The sequence below is a fragment of the Urocitellus parryii genome, chromosome 4, assembly GCF_045843805.1.
Source record: "Urocitellus parryii isolate mUroPar1 chromosome 4, mUroPar1.hap1, whole genome shotgun sequence".
NCBI classification, from domain to species: domain Eukaryota; kingdom Metazoa; phylum Chordata; class Mammalia; order Rodentia; family Sciuridae; genus Urocitellus; species Urocitellus parryii.
The window spans coordinates 55,518,531-55,540,931 of NC_135534.1; the positions used below are offsets into that span (position 1 = coordinate 55,518,531).

A 22,401-nucleotide genomic window follows, 5' to 3' on the forward strand; every position below is an offset into this window, starting at 1 on the left:
CTAATGGGCATTATGTAAAAATGTGGATGTGTAACCGATGTGATTCTGCAATCTGCATTTGGGGTAAAAATTGGGAGTTCATAACCCTCTTCAATCTAATGTATGAAATATGATATGTCAAGAGCTTTGTAATGTTGTGAACAACCAATAAAAAAAAATTATGTATCATTGCCACTGGAATTTATCCAAGAAATGCAAAAACGATTCAACATTTAAAAGTAGAGTATAGCTGGGCATGGTGGCATATGTCTATAATTCCAGCAACTCTGGAGGGTGAGACAGGAAGACCATAATTTTGAGGCCAGGCTCAGCGACTTAGTCAGGTCCTCAGCAACTTAGTGAGACCCTGAGACTCAATAAAAAATAAATAGGACTGGGGACAAATCTCAGTGATAAATCATCCCCTGGTTAAATCCCTAGTACATTCCCCCCAAAAGATGTTTTATAGGTGAGAGTCTGAGACATCATTACCAAACTGGAAACTGGGGAGATGGCCAAGACTGACTCCAGCATCATGCAGGATCACCTTGGTGGTGCAATGAATGCAAGATACATGTCAGACCGTGTCTCATCAGATCATTGTAAGAATAGACACTATTGGTAATCACACTTGTGATTGGGAAAAAACTACTCCAGACCTTAAAAAGCAGGCTGGGGTGAAAGAGTTTGAAAACAGAAATGATAGTTGCCACACAAAGGAATTGAAGTTTGCTAGTAGTTTACACTGAAATTTGGAATACCATTTTCCTAAGCTAAACATGGTTTCCTGCAGCTAACTACTATGTGTTGAAAGGTTTTATATTATAATGCCCATTCTTGTCACATAGTTTATAGAGTAATTTCCCCCCAGTTTCTTGAACATAGTGTATATCTTTGTGTCTTGGACCTGGTCAGTCAAGCTATTAATTATTAAACACTAAAACTTGGAGAAAATGTCAATTTGTAGTACACCACATTAATAGTGTAAGAAAAATATCATACATGATCATTTGGTGCAGAAAAAGCATTTGACAAAATCTAATACCTTTCCATAATTAAAAAAGACACACACAGAGATAAAAGGTAATTTTCTCAACCTTATGAAGGGCATTAATGAAAAATCTTATATTTATTAAAAGTTTCAGCCACAGAAATTAGGCAAGAAAAATATTTAATATCCAGGTGAGAAAGAAAGAAGAAATTACTTGCAGGTGGAAAGATCTTGTATATAGAAAACCCTAAGATAGTCATGGCAGTTAACTCCTGTAACTTGGGAGGCTATGGGGGAGGCTGAGACAGGGGACCACAAGTTGGAGGCCAGCCTGGCCAATTTAGTGAGAGCACGTCTGAAAATAAAAAAGGGCTGGGGATGTAACTCAGTGGTGGAGCGCTTGCCTACTATGCATAAAGCCCTGGGTTTGATTTGATCCTCAGTACCACACACAATCAATCAATCTCTCTCTCTCTCTCTCTCTCTCTCTCTCTCTCTCTCTCTCTCTCTCACACACACACACACACACACACACACACACACACACACACATACACACTCACAAACACACACAATTAGAACTACTAATAAATAAGTTCCATTTCTATTTTGTGGAGTAGTTTGAGGTGCACTTGGTATTATCCAGGCTGGTCAGTTTTCTCTCCTCTCATCTCCAGCCCTTGCCAGGAAGCCAGCCAGGTCAGCCACTGTGATTATTACTGTTGCCATATTTTAAGGATGAGAGAAATGCTAAGTGTCTTGCCCAAGGTCAAAAAGCCAGACAGTATTGGTTCCTGAGCTTGGGTCTCCAGAGAGCAAGGATCTTCTCCCCTTCCAGGAGGGCTCTGTCCCAGCCTGCCAGCCTTCATAGCCTCCCCACACCCACAGAGAAACACGCTTCTATGAACGTAGAGTAAACAGGCAGAGAAGCCATAAAAAGCAACAAAAAATATATTTTATAAGGATTAGATAACTGTGGAGGTCATGGCACCCCCAACAGGGGATTGAGTGGGGGGGCTCAGGCCCGCAAGACCTCCGTGTAGGGCTCACATCCTGGCATCACCTGGTGGGATGTTGTAGCACTGGGCTGATGGGAAGATAAACACAGAGTCAGTACCTGGGGGCTCTCTCCCTAACCTCCACCCCACTGCTCACAGTCAACTCCCTCAGCTCTTGGAGGCAGGAAAAAGGAGAGGGTTGGTACCACAAGTCATTGCAAGGGCCCTTGGGGGGCACTGGGGGATACCCAGCCCACTGCACTCCTAATGCTCCATTCCATCTGTTTCACATGGGACTGAGTAAAAATTTAAATTAAATTACAAAAAAAAGAATCTCCTTTAAAACATTATAAGCTACTGGAATAGTCTCAGACCTCATTAATGGCTGAGGAAGGTAAGGGACTGTCCCAAGGCCAACCAGCTAATTAGCAGTGCAGTCTTTTCTGTTTCTCTATCCAGGAACACCTGGGTGTGCTCTGAAGCCCTGTGACCTGGACCCTGCACCCTCCAGGTCCATAATCTCACTTCTTAGGCTCCAAGGGCTTCAGCTTCAGGGCCAGCCCAACATCGGGGGCTTCCCCCAATACATGTGCAACCTCAGACCCCCATGTTTCAAAGCTCACCTGATACTCCTTACCTTCTCTAAAGGTGCAGACTTACCTTGGGGGGGCCTGAGTTGCAGACCTGGGCCCAAGGAGGTCTTTATGATGTCAGGTTGGCCTCCAGTTGGTGTCCTGCTCCATCTGAAGGCAAACAGCCTCAGACATGTACCTGGGAAGCAACAGGCCAAATGCAAGGAGTCACTACCCACCTTGGCCTGGTCTCCCTGACCACACTCACCCCTCAGCTGGGAAAGCACAGAGCCCAGGGCTCTCATCCAGGAGCCTTATCCAGGCTGCCATTCCCCTCTACCACATATCTTGGGGCAAAAACCTACAACACCAAGGAAGAGTGAAATTCCCAGAAACTCCCAGAGTGCCCTGGAGAAAACCCCAAAGGAAAGGAACAGGAAGTGTTAAGGCCTGGGAGCTGCGGACAGAGACCAGGGAAATAGACCCAGCTTCACCCCACCCCACCAGCCCCAGGGTCCACCACTTGAGCCCTTGGTTTACCAACTCACTTGGGTCCCAAGGATGCACATAGCGTGATGTAGAAATTCCTTGTGCAGCCCTGGTTATAAGGGTTATCGTGCTGGAGGGAGATGAAGAAGGGAACAGGAGCTCAGAATCAGCAGGACTGGGCAAGGCCATCTCCCAGTGACCCTTGCTAAGTTGGTCAGCTAAGCCAGGGCTCAACCTGGGCCTGTGGCAAGGCTCTAAGAGTGACCCAGGGCCTCCTGCCTTCCCAGGCTCCTAGGAAGAGTGACCTTCCTCAACCCACTTGTGAGCAGCTCCCCACAGACAGTGCTGACCCAGCACCCACCTCTCCTGCCTTCTCAGGGCTCCTCATCCCCTTGTGCCTCCCTTTGCAGGATCCTTGCTCTGTCTCTATTGGCCACACCTGTCCTCTCACCTCATCCTTCCAGGCACCTTTTAAGATCTTTCTAGTGCTGTTCTGCTCAACTGATCCAAAGATGGTGTCACCACTTTACTCTCTTACCTCTCATTTTTTTCTAAAAATCTACCTTCATTGAATTTCACTATCTGGGAGGCCAGTGGCAGCAGGGGATGGCCAGACATATTCCCCTAGTCAAAAATCAGATTTTCCAGGAAAATCTGAGCTGAAGACCTTCAGTACACAAAGCAGGAAAGGTCAAGCTCAAAGGTCATGTCTTTCCTGGACACTGAGTGGCTTCTCCTCTCCATTATTCTACTTTCTCTTTCCCCTGAGTCCATCCGTCAGCCGTGACCCCTCCTCCTTCCAGACCAGGTTGAGTTTCACCCCAACTTCATGAGCTTTAGGTAGCAAAAACTCTGTTATAATGGCAAGTGGCTCAGCAGCACTTCTATCTACACCAACTCTCCGATGGCCTATACATGAAGAATTTCATCTTCAAACACTCTTCTCCACCAGAAGGAAAGATGATTCCACATCAGAACAGCTCTGGAATATGTCCAAAAAGCAACATGAATCATTGTACTCTATGAGGTTCTGCCTCCTTTAAGGTGTTCACAGCACTTAAGAAATGAGTATACCACCAGGTGCAGTGGTGCACACCTGGAATCCCAGGGACTTGGGATTCTGGGGCTGGAGGATCGCAAGTTCAAGGCCAGCCTCAACAACTTAGCAAGGCCCTCAACAATTTAGTGACACCCTATCTCAAAACAAAATATAGCAAGAATTAGGGGTGCAACTTTGGTGGTAAAGCACCCCTGGGTTCAATCCCTAGTACCAGAAGAAATAAATTAATTAATGGCAGAGTATTAAAAAAATCACAGAATTTTGAAACTTAGAGAAAGAATGTTTGATTAGATATATATCATGTATAGAAAATACTGATTGTACATAAAGTATAGAAAATGCTTAAGGAATGATAGTTAATAAATATCTAAGAACTGAGCAGTAAATTTGAATACCTTCCTCCCCCCACATGGAACCCTATCACACACAACTAGAATCCAACAGCTCTGAGGCACCCAGACCAGCCTCTCTCACTGGCTCCACTCCTGGGGCTCCTGCTCCAATTCTGTGTCTCAAACCCCCTCACACTCCACAGGACCCAAATCCAGCAGCATCTTCTGGCCGCATTTTCTGCCCAACTTCCTGCTGCCTCTCCTTCTTCCCCTTATCTTGGGGGATCAGGGCACCAGGCTTCTCTCTGTTCCTTTCTCTCTTTCCTTCTATCCCCAAATGTTGATTCTTCTGTTTGTTGGTTCACTCATTTATTCAGATTTCTTTTCTCTGTGTGCTGGGGATTAAAAAATTCAGGGCCTTGCACATGCTAAGTACACACTCTACCACGGAGATGCACCCTCAGCCAGAAATATTTTAGGGCATCAAAAATGCTTCTGTCCAACCAGGCACAGTGGCACACACCTGTAATCCCAGTGACTTGGGACACTGAGGCAGGTTTGAGACCAGCCTCAGCAACTTAGTGAGACCCTGATTTACAATAAAAAGTAGCAGGGACTGGGGATATAGCTCAGTGGTAAAGTGCCCCTGGGCTCAATACCGAGTAGCAAAAAAATAAAGAACAGTCACTGCACTGGGGATGGAAAGCACCCTGCAAACAGCATGGCCAGCCTACTTTCAGTGGTGAGGGCAGCTGCAACATGAGGCCCTGAGCACCATGGGGAGTGGCCCAGGTAGAGCAGAGAGAACCATGTAGGCAACCCAGATCACAGCACCCAGGTGCATGCAAAGGAGAAGCCCAGAGAGTTAAGTGCTGAGACAGTTACTTCTGGTTTCAGAGGCTGTGTCCAGTTCAGAAAGAGTAGTCTGAAGATGTGTGCTGGCTTTGGCCATTAATGAGAGCATCATCCTGACAGCAAGGTCTGGGCTGACCTGGCCCAAGAAGTGAAGGGGGAGCTAGTGAACAAGGTCAACTCTTTCAGGAAATAAGGCCCAGAAGGTACAACTGGTGGAGTGGAGGCCTGGGATGTTAAGGGTGAGACTTGTATGGCTTTTAAGATGAGGCACAAACATGTGTAGATGACCACGGGAAGGAATGGTAGTAATAGTAACAGCAGCACATAGGGCACTTTCTGGTACCAACCACTGTTCTATGTGGTTTACCTGAATTAACCCACAATTCCCTGTTTCACAGATAGGGAAATTGAGTGACCAGGGGCTAAGTAGCATACCCAAGGGTCTCCCTGCTGGTCATTTCTAGAGCTGTGATTTGAACTTATGTGGTCTTCACCAGAGTCTTTGCCACCAACCACCAAGCAAGTAACTCTAGGAGGAGTTGAAGTCAGGGAATGGAGTATGGTGGGAATGAAAGTTGGAACATGGGATCAGTGCCTGAAATTAGTGCTGCCGATTACAGAAAGGAGCCCTATCTGGTGAATCTTAGAGTGCAGACCACAATTTAGGTCCCTTGAGACCTGGGGATCCTGGACTTGGAGGGCCTCATTCTGAGCAGAGGAGGAAGGGCAATGGCCTATGGCCTGACCTGGGGCTGGAAAAACCACAGGATGGAGGAAGGGAAAAGGCTGCCAGGCAAACTCAATGATGGAGTGAAGCTGGAGAGAGAAGACAGGCAGACCACAGGGCTGAGGAATAAGGGCCAAGCACAGGAGTCACAGGTGGGAGGGAACCACATATAGCAGTGGTGGGGGGCTGACCCAAAGGATGGGAGGTGATGAGCAGAGGCTCCTCTGTCTTTTCAGCTGTCTTGGGGTCTGTAGCTTCCCCTCCCCCACTGATGCTGCCCACCAGTCTTGCTGAAAGAGCCTTTAGTCAAGTGAATGCCATACTAAAGGAATCCCATGGCAGAGATGCCCACTCCTATCATACCTCGTGGATGCTCAAAGAAAAAGCAATAAAGACACACAGATGGGAAAGAAAGCAATAAAACTGTTCCTCACATAGGACATGAGGTTCCATTCAGAGTGAACAACAATGAATGCTGGGGAGGAAGCTCAGTGGCTGAGCACCCGATTCGATCTCCAGTACTGGAAAAACAGCAACACTAAGGACTCCTGCTCTATGGAAGATGCTATGAAGAAAATGAAATGACAAGCCATGGATTGCAAAAAAAGATTTGCAAAACATAGATCTCAATCCAGTATAGAGAACTCCTGAAACTCAGTAAGAAAACAACACATTTAAAAAAAAAATGGGCAAAAAGATTGGAGCAAACACTTCACCAACAATATACCCATGGCTGAGAAAATATGAAAATATGCTCAACATTGTTAGTCATTAGGAAAATACAGACTGGAGACCTAATGAGATACCACTACTCATTTATTAGGCTAAAATTTGAAAACAAAAAAGGAATAGTAACAAATGACAGTGTCAAAATCTAGTGAGGATGTGGAGCAACTGGAATTCTCATTCATTATTGGTAGAAAGTAGAAACGGTACAGTTGTTTCCTAACAAGTCACACATGTTTACCTTATGACTCAGCAATGCCACCCTTAACAATTTACCCAACAGAAATGAAAACTTATGTCCACATGTCTATGCACCAATGGTTGTTGTAGCAGCTTTATTTATAACTGCCCAAAACTGGCTGGGCACAGTTCCCCATGCCTGTAATGGCTTGGGAGGCTAAGGCAAGAGGGTGGCAAGTTCAAAGCCTCAGTAACTTAGTAATTTAGCAAGGCATTAAGCAACTTAGTAAGACTCTTTTTCAAAATTTTAAAAATTTTTCAAAAAGAAAACATATGGATGCTGGTGGTGGAGTGGGGTGAGGCTGGGATTGTTGCTCAGTGGTTAAGCACCTCTGGGTTCAATCCCTGGTACAAAAAAAAAATAATAATAAACCAACAAAAATACTGCCAAAATCTAGATGCAAAGTAAAAATCCTTCAATTGGTGAATGTATAAGTAATCTGTAGGGAAATACAATACTACACAGAAACAAAAGACAATAGACTACTGATCTGAGCAACTACATAGATGAATCTCAAATGTATCATGCTCAGTGAATGAAGCCAGACTAGAAAGCCCACAACGCCATTTATGCATGATTCTGAAAAAAGAAAAACCACAAGGACTCAGGGAAAGAAAATGACAACAAGAGATGAAAGGATTTTCTGAGGTAATGAAACTGGTTAACCTTGATCTTGGTGGAGAGTACATGATGTCATTTGTCAAAATCCCTAACTATAGGCTAAAAAGGGTGAATTTTACTGTTTGTAATTACCCGTCAAAAAATGACATTTTTACAAAATTTTACCATGGCTCCCAGGTTTCCACTTCTTCAAAACGAAATTCCATGCTTGGCTTTCTGGGCCTTTCTAATCTTGACCCCCATGGAGTCAACCTCATTGCCCATGCCACCGTGTGCTTGAACTAGCTCCGTTTCTTCATCATTCTGTTAACACCCTATTTTTGGATTTCTGAGCCTTTCTGCAAAATTGTACCTCTCACAGTCAATGCCCTCCTGTCTGCCTCTCCAAAAGCACACCTAGGACACAGAGAGTGGCATGTTCTACTCTGCAGCGTAGAGTAAACTCCCAGTTTCTTCCAGTCTGCTACACCGCTCAGGACTGACCCCTCGCACAGAGTGTTCCCGGTGTCTCTGGTGTTATTCTGATGGCAGGTTGCTTATCAACACAAGTGCATGATGTACTTACCTCTATACCCATCCCTTAAATAACTGCCACCTACCACACCCAGCACACAGTAGGCTTTCAAAATGCAATGCACCCAGGAGGGAGAATGGCCACCAAGATCCAGCATATAGAGATATCTGAGCTGCATCTTTAGGGGTGGGTATGGAAGAACTCATGAGGCACCATCAGGGCCAAGGGCAGTGGAGAATGCGCACAAAGTGCCTAATTCCAGAGGTGCAAGATGCCTCCACACAGCCAGGGGTACACGCACTCAGACCACTTACCTGATCCTCATAGGGTCGCCTGGCAGTGCCCACCGCCACTGCCTTGATTAACAATTGCAGGATGAGAGGGAGCAGGAGGGCCCCAGCGGGTAGAGCCACTAGGATGCTGTGCACAGGCTAAGAAGGGAAGCCATGGAAGAGCTCCTCCCTGGCCCCGCCTTTCAACGCGACTCCTCCCTCCCTCCCTCCTGCCCCAGCTAGCACAACCCACCAGCTCTCCCTCCCTGGACTGGACAGTTAGTCCAGTACACCCAAGGGAAACCTCACTCCACCACACTGTCCTCCCACCTGTCCCTTTCCAACTTTCAGTACCCTACTCTGTGCCCCCCTAGATTCTTAACTCCACAGGCATCCTACCCCGCCTATCTCCCTGACCCCACTGGCTTTCCACATGTCCTTCATAGGTCCTCTCAAGTGACTTCTCCCTCTAGCCCCGCCCACGTCAGCCCCTCCCCCGTCACCACGCCCTTCCTGGGATGTTTGCCCCTCCCTCCCCACCACACCAGCTCTTCCCAGTGTGGGCCCTTGGGACTGTGTGGATACGTCATGGTCATGGTTTGGTCCAGAAACGCCATGTGCCTCCTGCGTGAGATGAAAAGCACGCAGGTGGCCAGCACACTACCCAGATAGAGGCACAGGGACACGAGGAGTAGCAGGTAGAGCCGGATGTTTCGGTGCCCCACACAGTTATTCACCCAACTGCAATGGTGGTCGAACTCCTAGGAGAGAGGAATGAGGACTCAGGGTCCCGCTCCGACTGGCCTCCATCACCCCCTATTCCTGAGGCCCATCACCCCCTATTCCCAACGTAGCCCTCTAGGCCACCTGCTCTTGGCCCTACATACGGGTTCCCATCTCAGGGAGAACCTGGCATTTCCATGGTTAGAGCACAGTTAGGACCCCATGGCTCATCAGGTCACCTGTCCTGCGTGAGGTCTTTAGAGACAAAACCTGCCTGGTGTTACTTGGAGCAGGATGGATAAGGATGAAAAGAAACACCCTTGCCCTACCAGCTGTCTGCACTTGTGAACCCGAGCAGGGTGTGGGCACATCAGAGAAATGCACTCAGAACCCAGGAAACCCTCCAACTGGGACACCCAGACCAAGACAGGCAAAGATTCCCAGGACAGGGCAGCAGTCAGCCTAAAGGGCTGGGGATCTAGTATCAGCAAGCCAGGAGAGGGGACAGTCACTGCTTTTCCTCCCCCTGACTCCACCACGCTCAGCACAGAGGGGATGCCCTTTGCATGTCAGCACCTGTGCAAGCAAGGCCAGCCTCCCTGGACAGGTGTAGACACTGAGGTGTAGGCATCTATATGCCACTAGAAGCAGTTTGGGAAGATGGTCTCATACCCACCCCTGGCCCACCCATGTCATGAGGTTCCTGGTCCTGGCCTGGTGCCCGGGGACGGGTTGGTGAATGGACAGGGAGGAGGAACACTCACTTCCACACAGATGTCACAACTTTTGCAGTGGAAGGTTCGAGGCAGGCGGTGAAAATTACAGGTGGGACACCACGGCATGTCATATAACCTGCCATTCACTCGTGCCATGTACGGTGCCTCAGGGTCCTGCTCGAAGGCGCCTGCAAGGGAAGAGGTTTGGGCAGTGGAGGAGGCCCTGGTATCACTCTGATGCTCGGGGCAGCCCCATAGCATCACTGGGCAACAAGAAGGTGGGGAGGAGGAGGGCAGGGGAATCCCGGTCCCTGTTGAGCAAGCTGACCACTCAGATGGGCGGACAGAGAGAAGGGCTTTCCAGCCACAAGAGCTCTATGTGGAGCTCCCCACTTTGGAATAGTGATCAGTGCTTGGAGTCGGGTGTGAAATGGGAAGGAGGAAGGGAGAACTGCGTGGTTGGAAGAGCCTGCTGCCTCTCTTGCCGGGTCCTCCCTTCTAAAGCAACTGGAAAACCTCCAGGATTCTGTTTTTTCACACTTCAGTGGCTTGGGAAATGAAGTGCCAGGGCCCAAGTAATGATAACAGGGTAAGAAGGGATCCTGAGGCCACAGGTAGGGGGGTCAGCCCTTTAGAAATGGCCCCTGTAGGCACCAGCCCTTGGGGTGCCACCTCCCTCTCCCAGGGGTCTGAGGCCTTACCTCTGTGTAAGATGCCTGGATCTGAAATGTTCATGGAAATGAGGCTATATAAACTGAGTAGGCAGAGAAGGCCTGAGGCCACTGGAAAGACCCACTCTCCATTTTGCACCAGTGCTCGGCATCTGAAACCAGGGCCAGACTCAGTTCTAGTCGGGGGCAACCCGGAGCCTCCATGAGGCTTAAGGAGACAGACCCCATTCCCTCCACCAAGTGTCACCAGCATTACCAGCCTCCCACAGTCCTCCCAAAGCCTCAGGCTCCCCACATTGCTGTGCTTCTCACTAAATATCCTCCTTCCCCTCCTGGCCTCCCTCCTCCTCCCTGCCTCTGCACTCTCACTGTCTATTTCTCATCTGTCTCTTGGTGAGAAACCCAACAGCTGGCTCAGAGACTCACGTGAAAGTGAAGAATACGGTGCTCAGAGACACCAGGGCTGCTCCAGTCACACAAGCCCAAAGGCTCGAGAAAAGCCAGGATCTGGCTGGGGGTTGGGGTGGGGACAATAAGTCGCCTGATACAGTCATGCTTCGCTGCCTGCTCTCAAACAAATGAGAGCCAACCGCTCCTTCTCCTGGGTTGGCACCCAGAGTACCATGACTACAAGTGTGACATCAGAGGGGTTCCGGAATGGGGGCTCTGGCTGCTTCCAGTGCCCTCTGCCCTCAACCCTCTTCTGCCCTCACATACACACTTGTAGACTGGGACATCCTGCTCTTACACTGGTGGCTTTGTTGGAGCTTGTGAGCATGGGATGTAGTTTGTCCCCCAAAGGTTCATAGGCTGGACGCTAGGTCCTTGGTGTGGCAGTGTTGAGGGGGTAGAACTTGCAAGAATTGGGGCCTAGTGGGAGGTAATTCGGCCACTGGGGATGAGGCCCTTGGAAGGGAGTAATGGACTTCTCATGGGCCCCCGTTAGTTCCTGTGAGAGGGGGGTGTTATAAAAAGAACAAGACTTATCCTCCCCAGTTTCTGGCCATTCAGTCTCTACCCCTTGCAGGTCCTCCCACCATGATGCCATTCACCATGTTGTGATCACTCTCACCAAAGGTCAGTCTCAGGGGCTGCCAAATGTTGGACTCTTGAGTTAAATAAACCTCATCTCTTTATAAAGTACCCATTCTTGGGTATTTTGTTAGAGCAACAGAAAGCAGCTAATACAGAGACCATGTAATATGGTTTATGGGGAGACGTTTGGTGATGGTTATCCCCCTTTCAGGCCCAGTGCTAATAAAAGTAGGCAGTGCTCATTGCTGATCCTAGCTCCACTTCTTACTTTTTATTGTGACAGAACTCCAGTTTTAGGGAGGAGGTAGCAATCTATCCAACTAAATATCTTCCCAGTTTCCCTCACTTCCATGGTGGGCTTCATGACATAATTCTGTCTCAACATAAAAAATAAAATGGGCTAGGGATGGGACTCAATGTTTAAGCAACCCTTGGTTTAATCCCTGTTGATGATGATGATGATAACAATAATAATAATAATATTGTACATATTTATGGCATACGACATATTTTGAAACATGTATACATTGAAAAATGTCTGAGTCAAGCTATTTAACATATACATTACTTCATATTCTTATTTGTGGTGAGAACCCTTAAAGTCTACTCTCTGAGTCATTTTCATGTGTATATAACATTATCAACTGTACTCATTCTGTTGTATGTCATTATTGACTGTAGTCATTATATTGCACAATAGATGCCTTAAACTCATCCCTCTTATCTAAGTGCAATATGGTCTCCTGTGACCAGCATTTCCCCCATCCACAGTCCAGCCACTCTTGGGCCCCTGGCAGTCACCATTCTGCTCTCAGTTTCTATGAGTTCAACTTTTATAGATTCCACATGTAGGTGAGATCATGTGATAGTTGCCCTGTGCCTGGTTTATTTCCCCCAGGAAAATGTCCTTTGGCCTCATTCATTTGTCACAAATGACAGGATTTTCTTATTTTTTTTAAAGTGTCCCCTTATATTTCTAAACCGCATTTTCTGTATCCACTCACCCACTGATAGACACAGGTTTTCCCATTTCTTGGTTCTGAGAATAGTGCTGAAATGAACATGGGGTGCAGATGTCTTTTAATACACTGATGCCATTTCCTTTGGATATATACCAAGTAGTGGGATGGCTGGACCATAGGGTAATTTTTTTTTTTTTTTTTGGTGGTGGGGATTGAACCCAGGGCCTTGAGCATGCAAGGCAAGCACTCTACCAGTAGAGCTCTATTTTTAATTTTTAAAGAAACTTCCCATACTGATTTCCATAATGAGTGTATTTTTTACATTCCCCCAAACATTGTATAAGAATTCTAGATCCTCCACATCCTGACCAGTACTTAATATCTTTTGTCTTTCTTTCTTTCTTTTTCTTTTATTTATACTGGGGGTTGAACCCAGGGGTACTTTACCCCTGATACACATCTGCAGACCTTTTTACTTTTAATTTTGAGATCAGGTCCCACTAAGTTGCTGAGGTATACCTGAATTTATAATCCTCCTGCCTTAGCCTCCTGAGTTACTGGGATTAAGATATGTGCCACTGTTTTTTTTTTTTTTTTCTGTGTGTGTGTGTGTCTTTTTGATAATAGCCATTCTAATATGCGTGATAGGGTATCCCATTATGATTTTAATTTGCATTTCTCTAATGATTAGTAATGTTGAACATTTTTTTTCAGATTTCTCATGGTCAGTTGTGTTTCTACTGAGAATACAGTGATGTTTGGGTCACACTCTACCATCAAATTTTATGTGGATTTCTGTTGTAGCACAAGAAAAGGGATGACATGCATTGGGTCATGGAAAAAGGTCAAGAGCAGTTCTAGAATCATAACAACTGGGTCTATTGAGCTTTGGAGCAGACCATGCTAGCCTTAGGTTTTCTTTTTTGTTTTGTTTTATAAATTAGGTATATATGACAGCACAATGCATTTTAATTCATTGTACACAACTGTAGCACAACATTTCTACGGTTGTAGCCATTGTAGCGTCACACCAGATGTGCATTCATACATGTACCTAGGGTAATGATGTCCATCTCATTCCACCATCTTTCCTACCCCATGCCCCCTCCTCACCTCTGCCTCCCTTTTGGCCCATCAAATTCTTCCATTTTTCCTTTCAGAGAGAACATTCAGCCTTTGGTTTTTTGGGATTGGCTTACTTCACTTAGCATGATATTCTCTAACTGCACTCATTTACCTACACATATCATAATTTTATTCTCTTTTAATGCTGAGTAATATTCCATTAGGTATATATACCATAGTTTCTCTATCCATTCATCTATTGATGGGCATCCAGGTTGTTCCCACAGTTTAGCTATTGTGAATTGTGCTGCTATAAACATCGATGTGGCTGTGTCCCTATAATATGCTGATTTTAAGACTTTTGGGTATAGACCTAGGAGAGGGATAGCTTGCTCAAATGGTGGTTCTATTCCAAGTTTTCTAAGGAATCTCCATACTGCTTTTCAGATTGGTTGTACCAATTTGCAGTCCCATCAGCAGTGTATGAGTGTATCTTTCCCCCACATCCTCATCAACATTTACTGTGGTCTGTATTCAGCACACAGGGCACTTTCTGGTACAGCCACAGTTCTATGTGGTTTACATGAATTAACCCACAAGTCTGTTTTACAGATAGGGAAATTGAGTGACCAGAGGCTAAGTAGCTACCCAAAGTCTCCCAGCTGGTCACTTCTAGAGCTGTGATTTGGACTTATGAGGTCTGGCTCCAGAGTCCTTGCCCACCAACCACCAAGCAAGTGACTCCAGGAGAAGTTGCAGTCAGGGAGCAGAGTAAAAAGGGGGTGAAGTTGGAGCATGGGGTCAGTGCCTGAGATGGGTGCTGCCAATAATGGAAAGGAGCCCTGACTGGTGAATCCCAGAGGGCAGACCACATTTAGGTCCCTTGAGAATAGTGATCCTGGACATGGAGGGCCATGTCCAGGATCACTAAAAAAGGGATGGAAAATCCCTTTTTTCTTCATATCTACTCCTACCAAAAATGAAGGTGGATATGGACTGTAGTTTCAAAAAACATTAAAGAGATCTCATCAACAAAAATCTGAAACCTTGTGGATAATATCTGAATATTGTGTAGTATTTCTTTCAGTTGGGCATCAAAAAGCATCTACACAAGGCTTTAACTGGATTCCATATCTTGGTGTGCTGAAATTGCCTTCTCACAGCTCTTAAAAGAATGAGTTATGTAAGGCTTATTAAGGCAAGAACTCTACCACAGAATCACATCCACCTCTGTAAAACTTATCTCAAACAAACAAGCAAAGAAAGCCAGACACAGAATTTCTTTTTAACTCTTCTTTGTTTATTCATTGATTGTATGAACTAATTTTTCTAAATAATACTTCTGTAAAAAAGTTCTTAAAGAAGTCCAAATATCAATGATATAGTCCCTGCTCTTGAAGAATTTGAATTTTATTAAATGGAAGATTACTAAGTTAATACTGTTTTCTATTTTTTGACCATTTTGATAAGTAAAAGACCTGCATCAGCAAGATGTTTATTGAATTACAATAAGAAATCAGGTTCCATGAATTCTAAATGTGTATGTGTATGCATTCACATGTACCCAAGTATATCCTAAGATTTCATGCACTGGTGATGTTATTTGAGGGGACAGAAATGATCACTAATAAATTTTTGAATTTCATATCATTCTGATGAATGAAAAGTGCTTCTACATTTCCTCCATAATAGCTTAATCTTGCCATTTCCTCATACTCCTCTCTGCAGTGCTTCTTAGTTTCAGTCGCTGAGGTAGACACTCTTAGTTGCCTTCTTTATGTCCATTCTCCCTCTTCTTTAATGACAAAGCCCCTATTTCTAAGGGCAGTAGTATATCCAGTAAAGAATCAATTTTCTATTTTCCCTTATAGACAAGGGTGCCTGTGATGTGGTTCTTATATGTAGGTGGACCTCCTTGGGTGGGGCTTTTGTGAAACTCTTGTTAAATCAAGTTTTGGAGACAAAGAAGTCTCTGACATAAAGGGTTTATTGAGCTGTTAAAGAGGCTAGCCAAAGATGAAAGGATTGGTCCTGGGACAAGTTCCAGAAGCTACCAGCAGCATGTCAAGAGGGCAGACAGAAAAATGTCTCTAGGATGTTTCGTATGATATTTTGGGGAGAAAAAACATTAATGTTTATAAATTAATGTACAGTGAACCTCTGGTGAACCTACAAGAAGTGGGGGAGTCCTGGGAGAGGAGGTTCATCCACAATCAGAAGTTTTTGCTGGTTCTGGCTTGGTTGATTCTAGTAGCAGAATGTGCATGGCTTTGACGACTTACTCATCTTCAGCATTCAGGAAAAGAAGGCGGAGTTTTTTTTTCTTATTCTTTATCCTTGTTGATTTAGCTTGAATCTGTGAATTAAAATGACATTGTTTTATTTCTTTCCTCCCTCCATTCTTTGACCTGTAACTTCGTTGAGGACATCTTGGAATTCTTCTCTTATCACTCTTTAAATAGGAGAGTAACTTTTTTAACAAGGACTTTTTTTTTTTTCTTTCCTGTATTAGTTGACTTACTCTACCTTACTTGTCTACCTGAAAGGAGCCAGGATGCTAGAGGCGGATCAGCTGGCTTGCCACAAAAGTCACAAGAATGACAGGAAAAGCCAGGTTTTAAAGAGCCTGAGTGGAAACCTAGAGGATCCTGGTTCTGTGATGGCTTGTGCCATGTCCCTCAAAAGCCTGTTTCTTTACTGATTGTTACTTGAGAAATATAAACCTTGTCTTTGTCTAGTCCACTCTTTGCTAGGGTTTCTTCTATAGCAAAACCCAATCCAAACTGATATTGTTACCAAATGAGTGTAAATTTGTGAAAATTTACATGGAGTGGATTACTTGGTGTTTGTATCCAAATATACTTAAGCTTAAAGTTAAAAAAAATTTAAAGTATCCTTTTCTGCTTAAATCTGAAAGAGAAATTATGGAACTGCATTTGACAAAGAAAATAAAGTCCTAGGCATTAAAGAGTTATGGTTTTCTTCCAGAAAATCCAGGCAAATAGCAACCAGTACTTTAGACAAATTTAAAGGTATTGTAATCTTCCCACTAAAGATGGAGTAGATGTGACAGATAAAGTCAAGCCTGAAATAGAAAATAAATCTCATTCACAGCTTCATTTCAAATATAAAAGTTGATACTTTTTAAAAAAATTTCAGAAGGCAATAAATATATGCTGCTTAGAGAAAATATGCACAAGAAAAGAGTGTCACTTCAAATTTCATCATGAAAAACTGCACATCATCAACATTTTGTTGAGTTCCTTTATGAGTATTTTTCCATGTAGATATTTGTCATTGTTTTTATACAACTTGGGTCACATGACCACTCAAGTGTGTATTTTATGTTTCATTTAAGTGAGTACCTTGCATATTATGTATGTTATCACAAAGTTTTCATAAACATAATTTTTCATCACAGCATGAGAATTAGTTTACTTGCCTATTTCTTATTTTTAGATGTTTAAGATGTTTTGAGTAGGGCCTCATGGGGAGGTTCTTTAGGTTAAGGAGGGCTCGCCCTCAAAGAGGATAGCAGGCCCCTGTCCCTTCCTCTTTCTCTGTTTTATCACATTCAGCCATGAGGTGATCCTATCTGCCACTTGCTCCCACCAGGCTGTGCTGGCCTTACCATAGGACCAAGAACAAGGCCTTGATTTGTAATCTAGGAGCCAAATAACTGTGAACCAAAATAAACTTTTCTTCTTTATAAAAAATGTCTTAAATTTTTCCAATAATTAAAAGTGCTGCAATTACATGCGTGGTATTTTTCGGGCAGTATTTAACATTATTTTCTTTAGGCTAGGTTTGAGAAAAGAAATGATTGGATCCAAGATTTACACATTGTAGGTTCCTGATACATGTTGTTAACTTGCCAATAAGGAAGGTTGTATTAACTTACTCTACGTCAGTGTTCTAGAGTGGCCGCTTTACTGGATGTGATCCTGTATTATTCGCCTTTTTTTTTTTTTTTTGTACTGGGGATAGAACCTGGGGTGGGGGTTTTACTAGTAAGCTGCATCCCCAAGTCTTTTTTATTTTTGAGAGGGTCTCACTAAATTGCTGAGGCTGGTCTTGAACTTGTGATCCTCCTGCCTCAGCCTCCTCAGTGGCTGGGATTACAAGTGTGTGCCACCACACCTGACTGTATTATTTGTTCTTAAAGAAAATATTGCTGTTTTTATATTTAAAAAATACTTTTATACTACATTACCTTGCTATTAATTTATTATTTAAAATCTTTATTGATAGTTTTAGATTATAAAAGTAAACTTTTCATAAAATTTTGCATGAATATAGAAGTGAAAGAGCTGTTTCTCTCAACATCAGCCTCTAATGCAATCAGCTTTTAAAAATTTAAATGTACGCAAGTTTTAATTTTATCTTGTAGAAGTGTTATTTTGTAGAATGTACAAAGAAAGTAAGAATAGTTACTAACAGGTGGTTGAGATGCAAATGAACCTAAGAGTATGTGAAGATAGAGATGTGAAATCTCTACCTCCATAGTTAGATAAGAAAGGTGTGGACCTTAATCCTCTCCCAAATTGATGTTCTTATAAAAAGAAGAGGATATTAAGACACAGAAACACATAGACTGAGAAATGTCCACTTGCATGCCAACAAGACAGCCCTCAGAAGAAATAAAACCTACAGACACCTTGATATTGGACATCCATCTTCTAGAACTATGAGAAATATTTCTGTTGTTTAAGTCACCCAGTCTGTGGTATTTTGCTATAGAAATCCTAGCACATTAATACAGACTTGTGAAACCTGGGTCAAATGCTGCATCCAGCTTCTTCATGCAAGGAAATTTTCAAATTTCTTTAAAGCCCCTCAATTTGTTCCTTGATAAAATGTCACAGGCCTGCCCTTGCCCTTGCATGTTTACATGGGATCCTGGAGATGCTTGTGACTGAGATGACCAGAAGGGATAAGAGGCATACTTACTCTGAAGGCTCCAAGGAGGCATCGTGCTATGCTAATTTTTTTTTCTGTCTTTGTTGTGGCAGCCCCAATTTTCTCTGATTCTGCCATGTATCTTAGAAGCCTGCTGAGACAAAGCTGTTACTTTACTTGGTATTCATTTTGGGCTGTGTCAAGTTCATTAATTTTCAAGGTCTCTGCTGGGGAAATCCCAGCACTGACTTATAAAGATTGCCACACTTTTTCCTTAGTTACCTAAAGAGGAATTTTTTTTTTCCAGTATATGAGATGTTGTGATAATCTGGAACTGATTCATAAAGTAGCCGAAGGCTCCACCCAAATCTTCACAGTTATGTGTCTCATCTTCAAGGAAAGAAAGAAAACAAGTACCCCAAGATGCCATTTGGAAGATCATAGCCAACAAGAGAGCAGGTTCTATACGGCTCATCTCCTCAGGTCTTCAGAAGGACCCATATGCAAATGAGGATCTCAGAGAAATGCTCTATGCCTGTGGCCACAGTCAAGGAATGATATTCTGGCAAATGTTCAGAGAAAATAAATGGAAACTCCTAAGAGGACCCAATGGAATTCTTGGGACAGGTTGCATTATATGTCCAATTAACCCTGCAGCAGTGAAGCTATGAGATACCAGAGATGGCAAAAGCCCAGTTCCTCTAAGTCTCAAATGAGTCACAGTGTCAGAGGCAGTCCTGGGGCACCCAAACCCTGAGGGAACAGCAAGATTACTGTTTCTTAATTCCATGTCATTAATTAGGGCTGTTTAATTTCTTAGCAGAGTCTGAAGTACATCAACATCTTGTGTACTTCTACAGTTATTATTAAATGGGGTCGTTATGAGTTGAATTGTCTTCCTGTGTTGAGTCCTAATCCCAAGTACCTTATCATGTGACCTTATTGGAGATAAGATTTTTTTACAGAGGCAATCCACTTAAAGTAAGATCATTAGGGTGGGCCCTCATCCAATATAATGGTGTCCTTATAAAAAGGGGAAATTTGGACACAGAGACATTCATAGAGGGAAGATGACATGGACAGACTAAGGAGAAGCTGTCCATTAACAAGCCAAGAAGGAGGACTTGAATGGATTCTTTAATAGTTCTCAAAAGGAACCAACCCTGCCCATACTTTGATTTTTGAACTTCCAGCCTCCAGAACTGTGAGTTAAAATATTTCTTTTGCTTGAGCTACCCAGTCTGTGGGACTTTGCTACAACAGCACTAGGAAATCAACACATGGGTACTTTTTAGAGATAGTTAAGCCTGTATAGTCTCATTGATATGTACTATTCATTTAAAAAGACTGGTATAAATCTCATGATTCAAAGCCAACTAATTAGTGCAGATATGATTAGTGTAAACATAGATGACATCATTTTATTTGTTGTGAACTTAAAATAATGTGCTGGCACAATTTAGCATAATTTTCTTTATTTTTAGGATTCATTATTTTCTCCTGGGGCTGTGTCTAGGCTTTGATCTCTCTCTCCCTGATTTTGCCTAAAAAGAGAGCTGTTTCAATTGGAAAATTCAGGTCTTCTTCTACTGTATGAAAAATTTCCTCAAATATATCTGCTAATTTCTATTCTGATTATTCTGATAATGATGAAATGCCTATAATTCTTGAAATGTAGCTCTCTTGCTGGTCTAGAATGATGACATAGCTCCCTGTCTTGCCAAATAATCTTCTTTGGGAGGAGCCCCAATACAAGCATAAGTGTGTTTTGCCACTGGATCTACTCCCTATCTCAGCTTCTCTGTCCTTATAGCTGATTAATCCAGAAAAGCAACCTGATTAAACTCATCAGCAACCTGATTCTTGGTAGTATCCTAGAAATAAAATCCACAAACTCTTACCACTGAAGATCTACCTCTAGATATTCCTTCTTTCTATTCACTGTTAACTCACTGGGCTTAACAGGTTAAAGCAGGGTGCATTTACTCTTATGAAGGAAAGATATCAATATCAAATGACTTTTATGTGCCAGGTACTATGCCAGGTACATATCTGGGAATGCAAAGATAAGCAAGATAGTCTAATGAGAGAAACAACTATTAAGCAAATAAACATGTGATAAAACATATTTGTAATTGTGATAACTGTCATAAAAGAAAAGTAGAGGATACCTTGGGGTTATAACAGGAAGACATTATCTATGCTGGAGGGCACAGAAGGAACAGAAAAATACTAGAAAGGACTCTCTGGTAAAGCGACTTTTAAACTGATTCTTAAAGGCCAGTTGAAATCAGCCAGGCCAACTGTGGAGGCTAGGATAGTCCAACTGGATGGAACAAAGTGTTTGAAGGCCTGAATGTGAAGGAGCTTGATGTCATTTCAGGAAAGGGAGACCTATAGACTGAGAGGGAGGGAGGAGTGGAATAAAGCAGTAAGCAGTAGCCACGCCATGCAAAGCCTCCTAACCACAATAAAAGCTATGAAACTTCACCTACTAGCAATAGGTGGTCAGTGAAATGTTTAATTCCAAGGAGCGACACAGCCATATTTGTATTTTTAAAAAATATTTATTTGTTAGTTGTAGTTGGATGCAATACCTTTATTTATTTTTATATGGTGCTGAGGATCAAACCCAGGCCTCAAATGTGCTAGATGAGCACTCTACCACTGAGCCACAACCCCAGCCCCATATTTGTATTTTTTTAAACTGATTTTATTTTTAAATACATGATAGTGGAATGCATTACAATTCTTATTACACATATAGAGCACAATTTTTTCACATCTTTGTATATAAAGTATGTTCGCACCAATTCATGTCTTTATACATGTACTTTGGATAGTGATGTCTATCACATTCCATCATCATTGCTAGCCCCCTGCCCCCTCCTTTCCCCTCCCATCCCTCTGTCCTATCTAGAGTTTGTCTATTCCTCACATGCTCCCCCTCCATACCCCACTATGGGTCAGTTACCGTATATCAGAGAAAACATTCAGCATTTGTTTTGGGGGGGATTGGCTAACTTCACTTAGCATTATTTTCTCCAACACCATCCATTTACCTGTAAATGCCATGATTTTATTCTCTTTTATTGCTGAGTAATATTCCATTGTGTATATATGCCACATTTTTTAATCCATTCATCTACTGAGGGGCATCTAGGTTGGTTCCACAGTTTAGCTATTATGAATTGTGTTGCTAAAAACATTGATGTGGCTGTGTCCCTGTAGTATGCTGTTTTTAAGTCCTTTGGGTATAGATGGAGGAGAGGGATAGCTGGATCAAATTAGAGAGATGCAAATCAAAACTACTCTAAGATATCATCTCACTCCAGTCAGAATGGCAGCTATTATAAAGACAAACAACAATAAATGTTGGCGAGGATGTGGGGAAAAAGGCACACTCATACATTGCTGGTGGGACTGCAAATTGGTGCAGCCAATCTGAAAAGCAGTATGGAGACTCCTCGGAAAACTGGGAATGGAACCACCATATTTGTATTTTTAAAAATCATTCTGGCTGTTGAGTAGATAATTGCTGGGAAGGAAGCAAGAGTGAAAATAGGCAAGGAAGAGTTAATGGCTGTGAGCCCAGTGAGAAGGATGTGGCTTGGCCTCGGTTGGTGGCAGTGGAAATGGAGCAACATGAATGTTTCCTCCCTTATTTAAGAAACCAAACTTATAGAACCTGGTTATGGATAGTATCTGTGGAGGGAGTGAGTAACAGATGTCAGAGATTAGCCCACATTTCTGATTGGAGCAAAGACAGAGGCTCCATTTGTTGAGCTATGGAAGGGAAGATTGGGATGGGGGCTGAAATTCAGTTTTGAGTGAATCAGGTTTAAGATGCTTGTGTAAAATTAAAATCAGTAGGATAGCTGGGTCTCTATGTCAGGCTTAGAATAGAAGTCTGAATTGGGGGAATAGTCAGAAAGCAACACCTAGAGAGAGAT

General features: G+C 43.4%; 2 protein-coding genes across 2 annotated transcripts in view; one reads left to right on the forward strand and one right to left on the reverse strand.

Annotated features, from left to right (window-relative positions):
* LOC144254172 (mdm2-binding protein-like) overlaps positions 1–22,401 on the forward strand; it is a 62,884-nt gene that overhangs the window by 22,207 nt on the left and 18,276 nt on the right. The gene's annotated exons all lie outside the window — the stretch shown is intronic.
* On the reverse strand, positions 2,842–11,041 carry LOC144254680 (palmitoyltransferase ZDHHC19-like). Its single transcript, XM_077798137.1, has 6 exons — positions 10,914–11,041; positions 10,518–10,639; positions 9,865–10,004; positions 8,963–9,138; positions 8,420–8,525; positions 2,842–2,901 (listed from the first exon to the last, which is right to left on the reverse strand). Exons 1-6 carry the CDS (start codon positions 11,039–11,041, stop codon positions 2,842–2,844), a joined length of 732 nt encoding a protein of 243 aa, XP_077654263.1.